This window comes from Hylobates moloch, unplaced genomic scaffold, assembly GCF_009828535.3.
Source record: "Hylobates moloch isolate HMO894 unplaced genomic scaffold, HMol_V3 SCAFFOLD_3, whole genome shotgun sequence".
In the NCBI taxonomy this organism is placed as follows: Eukaryota; Metazoa; Chordata; class Mammalia; order Primates; family Hylobatidae; genus Hylobates; species Hylobates moloch.
In genome coordinates this window covers 64,314,446-64,324,749 of record NW_026652278.1, presented here as the reverse complement: position 1 = coordinate 64,324,749, position 10,304 = coordinate 64,314,446, and the positions used below count along the sequence as shown (strand labels likewise).

The 10,304-nt window shown below is 42.4% G+C and overlaps 1 protein-coding gene across 2 annotated transcripts in view; it reads right to left on the bottom strand.

Moving 5' to 3' along the window:
- Positions 1-10,053, bottom strand: part of SRGN (serglycin) — a 22,795-nt gene extending 12,742 nt beyond the window's left edge. The window contains exons 1-2 of one of the 2 annotated variants that reach the window (XM_032138817.2): positions 9,855-10,053; positions 346-493 (exon numbers count right to left, since the gene is read on the bottom strand). In XM_032138817.2, coding sequence (XP_031994708.1) covers positions 346-493; positions 9,855-9,933 — 227 coding nt within the window. In that variant the 5' untranslated portion in view covers positions 9,934-10,053. The remainder of the gene's footprint in view (positions 1-345; positions 494-9,854) is intronic. The other variant, XM_032138824.2, reaches the window with a different exon arrangement.
- Positions 10,054-10,304: the final 251 nt, after the last annotated feature.

Sequence of the window (10,304 nt, the reverse complement as noted above, 5' to 3'; positions counted from 1 at the left end):
GCCTGTAGTCCCAGCTACTTGGGAGGCTGAGGCGGGAGAATGGTGTGAACCCAGGAGGTGGAGCTTGCAGTGAGCCGAGATTGCACCACTGCACTCCAGCCTGAACGGACAGAGCGAGACTCCTTCACACGCCAAAAAAAAAAAAAAAATTAGCTGGGCATGGTGGCAGGCGCCTGAAATCCCAGCTGCTCGAGAGGCTGAAGCAGGAGAATCGCTTGAACCTAGGAGGCGGAGGTTGCAGTGAGCTGAGATCGCGCCATTGCACTCCAGCCTGGGCAAGAAAAGTGAAACTCTGTCTCAAATAAATAAATAAATAAATAAATAAATAGAGATAAGTTCACTTACGGAAAAAGGTCAGTCCTCAGATGGGAGATCTTGTTGGATTCACCTGGAAGTAGTTCGAACATTGGTCCTTTTTCTTCAAGGCAGTTTGCAGAATTGCTGTCTGGATTGCAGCGCACCCATTGGTACCTGGCTCTCTGCATAGGATAACCTGCCCAAGGAACCCACATTGTTACTAAGTATCTACTACACAGCTTCTAATCACTCTGTACTAAGAAGTTTTTATTTTTAATTTTTTCGAGACAGGGTCTCACTCTGCTGTCCAAGCTGGAGTGCATTACTGTGATCATAGCTCACTGCAACCTTGAACTCCTGGGCTCAAGCCATTCTCCCACCCCAGCCTCTTGAGTAGCCGGGAATACAGGCGCACCACCACACCCAACTAGTTTTGTTTTGTTTTGTTTTTGTTTGTTTGTTTGTTTTTTGGAGAGATGGGGGTCTCACTATGTGCCCAGGCTGGTCTCAAATGCCTGGGCTCAAGCAATCCTCCTGCCTTGGCCTCCCAGTGTGCTGAGATTAGAGGCATGAGCAACTGCACCCAGCCTGCCCTAAGAAGGTTTTAACTAAATAGATTCTAAATTTGGTAAAAGGCAAAATGTAGACAGATTTTATGCCATTTATATAACAGCAGCACCCACTATGTGCCAACCTTTTATATAAATTGTCCTTCTTACAACACTCCAAAAAGTAGCAGTTTAAACTTAGAATAGGCTTGGAATCAGCTGCCTGGAGTGAAGTCCCAGCTCTGCTGACTAGTTATGAAATCTTTTTTTTTTTTTTTTTTTTTTTTGAGACGGAGTCTCGCTCTGTCACCCAGGCTGGAGTGCAGCGGCGCAATCTCGGCTCACTGCAAGCTCCGCCTCCCGGGTTCACGCCATTCTCCTGCCTCAGCCTCTCCGAGTAGCTGGGACTATAGGCGCCCGCCACCATGCCCAGCTAATTTTTTTTTTTTTGTATTTTTAGTAGAGACGGGGTTTCACCATGGTCTCGATCTCCTGACCTTGTGATCCGCCCGCCTCGGCCTCCCAAAGTGCTGGGATTACAAGCGTGAGCCACCGCGCCCGGCCGAGTTATGAAATCTTAACTTCTCTGAACCCTCACTGTAATATGAAGATACTAATAGTGTCATAAGCCTATCACAAAAATTAAACAAGAAAATACACTTAAAGAATTTAACATAGTGCCAGGCACACAGTAAACACTTGATAATATTAACTGTTGTTACTTTTGTACTATTATCTCAATTTTACACAAAAGAAAATTGCAGCCACACAGGTGCTAGGATTCCAACCCACATCTGACCCCAAAGCCCACATCTTTTCATAGAGATGAGTCAAATCAGGTTCAGAAAGGGGAAGGAACACACTGTGTAGTACCCGTGGTATCACAGAATTCTAGTTCTTGTGTTTTAGGGCCATACGGTATCCTTAGGAATGAAAAGTAGATAACAATTTGTCCTGTGTCTTTCCACTCAGATTTCACAAGAACAAGTTTCCTCTATTCACAGAGCGCCAGGCAGCTTGCAATATCTGAGTCTCAGCTTCTTCTGAATTTCATTTCTATGGAAAAGGCTCCAAATCTGATGTTATGAGGTTATATAGGGGATTTATTTATTTGTTTATTTTATTTTATTTTATTTTATTTTGAGAGAGAGTCTTGCTGTGTCGCCCAGGCTGGAATGCATTGTCACGATCTCGGCTCATGGCAACTTCCACCTCCGGGGTTCAAGCAATTTTTCTGCCTCACCCTCCGGAGTAACTGGGATTACAGGTACTCACCACCAAGCCCAGCTAATTTTTTATATTTTTAGTAGAGATGGGGTTTCGCCATGTTGCCCAAGCTGGTCTCAAACGCCTGAGCTCAGGCAATCCCCCCAACTCGGTCTCTGAAAATGTGAGGATTACAGGCGTGAGCCACCATGCCCGGCCTATATGGGAGGTTCTTTATTAGCTAATGAAATAAAATCTTCCTTCCTCAGTTTAGCAAAGACAAAGGCCTGGTGGTGAGAAATACTTCACTGCCCTTCAAAAAGTTCATCTCCTCCCCACTCCAAGCATATACTTTATTCTAATGAGTGCAGCTAGTAATTACCTAGCAAGAAGGAGCATGTCTAAGATTCTTGAAAGGCAGGAAGGGTAGTTTTAAAGCTCACCACAAAATAATGGAAAACACTCAGATAAATTACAAGGCATCAACTCATGAGAGAATACTAACCAAATGAAGAAAAGTACTTTTTTTTTTTTTTGAGATGGAGTCTCGCTCTGTTGCCCTGGCTGGGGTGCAGTGGCACAATCTGGGCTCACTGCAACCTCTGCCTCCCAGGTTCAAGCGATTCTCCTGCCTCAGCCTCCTGAGTAGCTGGGATGACAGGTGCCCACGATCACATCTGGCTAATTGTTGTATTTTTAGTAGGGACGGAGTTTCACCATGTTGGCCCGGCTGGTCTCGAACTCCTGACCTCAGGTGATCCACCCGCCTCGGTCTCCCAAAGTGCTGGGATTACAGGCGTGAGCCACCACGCCCGGCCAAAAGTACTTTTTATGGAAAAGACGATGTGGCATTGTAGAAAAACCTATACTTAAAAATGAGTGAGAGGGTGAGAGGCGGGTAGGGCAAAAACTTTTTTTTTTTTAATAAAATAAAAATAAAAATTAGGCTGGGTGTGGTAGCTCACGCCTGAAACCCCAGCACTTTAGGAGACTGAGGTGGGAGGATCACTTGAGCCCAAGGGTTCAATACAGGCTGGGCAACATAGAGAGACTCCCATTTCTACCAAAAAAAAAAAAAAAAAAGATTTTAAAAATTAGCTGGATGTGGTAGCACGCATCTGTAGTCTCAGCTACTTAGGAGGCTGAGGCAGGAGGATTGCTTGAGCCTGGGAGGTCACAGTGAGCCAAGACTGCATGGCTGCACTTCAGCCTGGGTGACAGAGCGAGACTGTCTCAGAAGAAAAAAGTTAATTTACAAAATTAAAAATAAATAAAAATAACTAAGAAAATCAGAATACCTCTTTGTGTGAATAATAGTTTCAATTATATAAACAGACATGGGGGAAAAATGGAAGGAAATACACAAAAATAACTGGTGGTAGAATCTGGTGATATTTTTCTCATTTGTCTTCTAAATTGCCATAATAAACAATATTCCTCTAAAAACATAAACATTAAACACTTTAATATAGAAAACAGTAAATATTCTCCCATAGGATTTTCTTTCTTTTCTTTGTAACTATATATTATTCTATCATAATCTTTCCTATGATTCCTGAGTATAGCTTACAATGTCTGGTCTGGGAGAGCTGTTTGTCCAAAATGAGTTAGCTCTGCCACTGCCTGGAGGCTGGGGATAAGGCAGGCAAAATGACCTTTCAATGTCTGCCCCTTACTGGCTGTGTGATCTTGGCCAACTTAAACTCCCTGTGCCTCAATTTTCTCATCTGTAGGATGGGGCAGTAATGGAGCTAATAATGAGATACAAATGTTAGCTTCTTAGAGTAGTACCTAGCACATAGAGCTCTTCATTGCTAGTTCCGCTCATGAAAAGGAGGAGGACGACGATGACCTATGATCTCTGACATCTTATAAATTTAAATTCAAATTCCCATTCTACCATTTAGTATCTCTAGGAGTCTCAATTTATGGACTTTCTTTCTTTTTTTATTTTTCTTTATTTTGAGATAGAGTCTGGCTCTGTTGCCCAGGCTGGAGTGCTGTGGCATATCTCAGCTCACTGCACCCTCCGCCACCTGGGTTTAAGCTATTCTCTTGCCTCAGCCTCCCAAGTAGCTGGAATTATAGGCGCGCGCCATCATGCCCGGCTAATTTTTTGTATTTTTAGTAGAGACGGGGTTAGCCAGGATGGTCTCGATCTCCTGACCTCGTGATCCGCTCGCCTTGGCCTCCCAAAGTGCTGGGATTATAGGCGTGAGCCATCGCGCCTGGCCTGGTTTCACTCTTTCTCTTTTGATTCTTTCCTGAGGCAGCATTAGTTTGGCATCTAATTGCTAATTAGACTTCTCTTCCTGTAGGTGAAATAAAAATCCAGCATCTTCTCCAGCAGAGGGCGGTGTCTTCACACCTTATACTGTCTAGACCAGCTCTGTCCAATAGAAACACAAAGCAAACCGCATAGTTTTAAATGTTCTAGTGGCCATATTTTTAAAAGTAAAAAGAAACAGGTGAAATTAATTTTAATACATTTTATTTAACCTAATATATTCAAATATTGTCCTTTAACATATCATCAATATCAAAGTTATTAATGGGATATTTTGCATTCTTTTCTTCATACTAAGGCTTCCAAATCTTGTATATTTTGCATTCACAACATGTCCCAATTTGGCCTTGCCACATTTCAAGTGTTCAGTAGCCACAAGTCACTTGTGGCTACCCTATTGGACAGAGCAAGCCTAGGCAGTCTCTTCTGCAAGCTGCTGACGCACTGAGTATCAAGCTGAAAAAATGTTTGCTTACATAGGAAGCTAAACAGAAAAATAATGCTTAATGAGAAAGCATCCAGGTGAAAGACCACGTCTTTTCACCAGCATGACAAATACAACTGTAGCATATTAGTAAAACATATTTCTAGAATACAAAATTCCCCCAGAGTTCAGAATCTTAGCTAATTAAAATTCATAACGAAGGCTTTCTTTTTGGGGATCATGAAAATGTTCTAGAAGTGATTATAGTGACGGTTGCATGACTCTGTGAATATACTAAAAAACATTAAACACTTTTTTTTTTTTTTTTTTGGAGACAGAGTCTTGCTCCGTCATCCAGGCTGGAGTACAGCGGTGCGATCTCAGCTCACTGCAACATCTGCCTCCCAGGTTCAAGTGATTCTCCTGCCTCAGCCTCCCAAGTAGCTGGAATTACAGGTGCACACCACCATGCCCAGTTAATTTCTGTATTTTTAGTAGAGACAAGTTCTCGCCACGTTGGCCAGGCTAGTCTCAAACTCTTGGCCTCAGGTGATCCACCCACCTTGGCCTCCCAAAGTGCTGGGATTACAGGCATGAGCCACTACACCTGGCCTAATCATTGAATTGAACACTTTTAATGGGTGAATTGTATGGTATGTGAACACTATCTCAACAAAACTATTTTAAAATTTTATAAAGAAATCAAAAGTAGAAGGGCTCCCTCTCCAAAAGCCTATCTAATTTGGGGCCAGTGATGTTAAATGTACTTTAAAATAAAGAACAAGTTACAGACACTAAATTCTTGACATAGCTATTCAAGGGTGTTGACAGGATGTTAAAATTTATAGTTCCAGCCCCTGAGGTTGTGAGAGTATCTTGACTCTATCTTGCTTGAGATAAATATCTTGTGATTATAGTGGGTATGCTCATGGACAGAAATGCTATCTTCCTAAAAGGCCCACTTATGGGATTTGTTGGTTAATTGTGTAGTGGATTCCAAGGGAAAGAATGGTTTTTATTTGAATCCTATGCCTCACTGCCCACCTCCCCCACCACCCTGAGTCCTGCTTTACCAAAATACTTTCTATGAGTAAATGTTACCAAAGCAAACAACTTTCGCCAATAGTCCATACCTTTTTATAGTATGGTACTAACTTTTCCCTCAACATAGTCACAATATCTTTTCTTTTCTTTTTCTTTTTCTTTTTTTTTTTTTTTTTTTTTGAGACAGGCTGGAGTGCAGTGGCGCAATCTCAGCTCACTGCAAGCTCTGCCTCCCAGGTTCACGCCATTCTCCTGCCTCAGCCTCTCTGAGTAGCTGGGACTACAGGCGCCCGCCACCAAGCCCGGCTAATTTTTTGTATTTTTAGTGGAGACGGGGTTTCACCGTGGTCTCGATCTCCTGACCTCGTGATCCGCCCGCCTCGGCCTCCCAAAGTGCTGGGATTACAAGCGTGAGCCACTGCGCCCAGCCATGATCTTGGCTCACTGCAACTTCCACCCTCCAGGTTCAAGTGATTCTCCTGCCCCAGCCTCTCGAGTAGCTGGGATTACAGGTGCATGCCACCATGCCTGGCTAATTTTTGTATTTTTAGTAGAGATGGGGGTTTCACCATGTTGGCCAGGCTGGTCTTGAACTCCTGACCTCAAGTGATCCACCCTCCTCGGTCTCCCAAAGTGATAAGACGACAGACGTGAGCCACTGTACCGAGCCTAATTTCCTATTCTTAATGGAAACTTACTGCAGGCATGTTAGAGAAACTTAAGCAGCAACTACCGTGAAGGGGAAAAGAAGACCATTTGATTTATTCAAAATGGTAGCATTATCTAAGCCGGAGTTACTTCCTCCTGGTCTATCAATTCCACAAGATGGATAAGCTTCCTCCACTCTTGCATGGTTTGACAAGCTATAAAAAGCTCCTAAGTTTACTTTCAATTTCTCCCTCAGCTCAGTGGGAAACATTATAGCAAGGGCTACAGTCAAAGGATTTTTTGTTTGTTTGTTTAAATAAAGAAAACCTCTGATCCATGAGCTGCAGTAGAAAGTTAATTCTGGCCTTGAAATCAGATGACCAGTTCAGCCATTAATTAGTTGTAATGGCTCTTGGGCAAGACTCACACATTTTTTGCAAGAGGTTGATGTATACAGCAAATGAGATGAGAAATGTCAGATCCAGTTTTCTCCTCTATAATTGGTGCTAATTCCTCCTCACAGGGAATGTGATGATGATTACCAGAGAATGGATGTGAAATCACTTTACAAAGAGCAGCACAATAAGTGGATCAATATCATTCCTGTGAGCTAGGAGACAGTATACAGTGGACACATGGCGGGCCTGGCCGCCTTGGCTGCACCTGTTCGTGGATATTCCATTTTTTTCTTTATGGGCATCATTGGAAAAGAGAGGCAATAAGAGTGTAAGATTCACAGGCCTCATCAAATCCCCTGGAGTTCTACATTAAATAGATTAGTCATCTGTGCTCTCCAGAGTTACCCACACATCCCCAAATTTCCATTTCTTTGTGCTTGGTAGACACAATCTTACCCCACATCTTTACTTGGGTTTGACTTATAATAAAAATATACCACCACCAAATTCATATGTTGAAGTTCTAACCCATGGAATCTCACCATGTGAAATTGTTCAGAAATAGGGTCATTGCAGATATAGTTAGTTAAGATGAGGCCATTAGGGTGGCCCTGATCCAATGCCTGGTGACCTTCTAAGAAGATGGTATTAAGACACGGATGCATGGAGGAAAGGCCATGCGCAGACAGACAAGGGAGAAGGTGCCATCTATAAGCCAGGGAGCGAGGCCTCAGAATGCGATCGACCCTGCCAGCACCTTGATCTTGGACTCCCATCTCCAGAACTGTGAGGAAATACATTTCTGTTATTTAAGCCATTCAGTCCATGGTACTTTGTTATGGGAACCCGAGCAAACCACTATAGTAACCGAAATGGTTTTGAATATGCTCAGTAAAAGCAAGCCAAAAGCCTAGTTGATTTCATCAGCCAAACCAAGGGGCTAGATAAACACTTTTTATAAGACAGGAAGAATGTTGTCGAATCATATCTGGCATTGCACGGAGGTGTGAGGAAATGGTGTCACGACTCTTCACATCACAGCCTTGTGCCACAGTCACTCACACGTGCAGCCAGTGGGGGACATCTATTTCCCTGCACGCTCAGATGTGGGCACAAGCCCTTGAGCCCGATACCAAGAGCCTTTTTTCGGAAACACCCTAGTTTGTCAGTTTCTCCCTTGTCTCTTTCTATGGTTTCCTTTTCTAACAAAGAGCTAAACCTATGAGGTCATGACATAAATGCTAGTATTCTATACAATTTCATGATGAATTATTTTCTTTCTTTCTCTTCCTTTCTTTCCTTTCTTTCTCTCTCTGTCTCTCTCTTTCTCTCTCTCTCTCTTTCCTTCTGACAGAGTCTTGCACTGTCACCTGGGCTGGAGTACAGTGGTGCAATCTCAGCTTACTGCAACCTCCGCCTCCCAGGTTAAAGCAATTCTCCTGCCTCAGCCTCCTGAGTAGCTGGGATGACAGGTGCGTGCCACCATGCCCGGCTAATTTTTTTGTATTTTTGGTAGAGACGGGGTTTCACTATGTTGGCCAGGCTGGTCTCAAACTCCTGACCTCATGATCTGCCTACCTCAGCCTCCCAAAGTGCTGGGATTACAGGCGTGAGCCACCACGCCCGGCCTTCTTCATTTCTTTCTGATGAATATTATACAAGGAACGTTTTTGTTTTCATTCTAGTTTTCCTTAATGAATCTTAGTGGGAAATTCATGTTTCTGGGAAATTTTGAAAACATAAAGACTTACGTATCTCTGGTTGGGGTATGCCCAGCACCATCTGGCCACTCAAGACTGTACTAAAGTATGGGCCTCATTACTCTCGATCTTGTCAGACCACATGGTTATTCGGGAATTATTTCATCAAGCTGAAGATATTCCCTAAAAGATCCCAGTGAAGCCTGTTGCCTACAATTGACAATGTTTTATATTTTAAAAATACATAGATTAATAAAGTTCCAGAAACATTGCTTGCTCTTTTTTCAATATTAGCATAACTAGAAGAAAATGATTTTATAAATTTCCAACATAAAATGAATGTCTCTGTGATCATCTGTAAGATTTCACCTCCACCGGAAGTAAGATCATGACAACCAAAAGTCACTTTGACGAAACAAACCTAGGACGTGTGTGTCACTGTGACTCAACATTTCCCTTACCATTTGGCAGAACCTAGTGTTTTTCTACTATAAGTTCAGCCATCCCTCTAACAAGCCATGACCTCTGTCTTATTTAGACATGATTCCTTATTTGCCAAAGAAGAACAAATTGTATTTTTCTTACAAGCCTATCATTTTCACTGTCTTAGTCATTAAAGGTTTTAAGTTGTTTCAGTCTGACTGAACAACACTAAATGATAGATAAACCTAGAAAGGTGTTTCCGAATATGATGCTTCTCTGAGTAAGAGCACAAATACCAAATTATTTGGCCTTCTCTTTAAAATCTGAGAGGCTTTACATTAACTATGTCTAACCATAATTGAGTTTTCAGTAAGAACCAAGTTTATCTTTAAAAAAAAAAATGAAAAAAATACACACAGTCAGATTCACCCCAGTTGGAATATAACATCTCCCAGTGTTAAAATAACAATGACACCATCACAGCGCACTAAAACTTGGGGCTGATGTAGACACTTAGGGGTAGGCAGAAACCCCCCAACACTCAAAGGTACCATCTCCTCCATGCAACAGACACAGGAGTCATTTTCTAGATTCCTTTTTTGAGTTTTAAAAATTTATATACCTCACATTTTCATCCCCAAATAGTACATTTCAATCATTGTAAGAGTTTACAAGACTGCACACGCCACAGAGTTTAATTTTTCTTGGTACCTAACTTAACTGAACTCATATTAAAGGGTTCAGCGACCCCAAATCCTTCTTCTTTGCCTCCTTTCCCACAATATTACACATTCTACGCCTTAAAATGAATATAACGACTTGTATGGACCATGGGGCTTACAGAGAAGGTGGCTGGGGAACAAGACTCCTGAGTCTTACCTTGAACTGAGGATTCCAGAACCAGGATTAGGGCAAGAGCCAGGACGAGCCGACTGCATTTGAGTAGCTTCTGCATCATGACCAACTCAGTCCAGCTCTCCCAGCTGCACACCAACTTCTTGATTAGGAAATGTAGCAGGGTGCTTTTAGAAAATGTTCCAAAACCTCAAACCCTGCCCAGAACACACGTCACAATTTCCTGAACAAATAGAAAGACATCTACATCAAAACCCAGAAAGAAAGGAGGTGGGGGGAACACAGTAAAATAACTATTCATACCCATTATGAAACTGTACTGGACTCCCCCCCCAGGCCTGCTTTTTCAAATGTTTTGTTGTTTGCCACTTGCCTGCTAGAAATTTTTTTTCCCACCGAAACAGTAGAATCAGCATTCGGGACAGTTTGTTTTTCCTTTCTTCAGGTAACAATCTAAACACAAGATTGCGAATA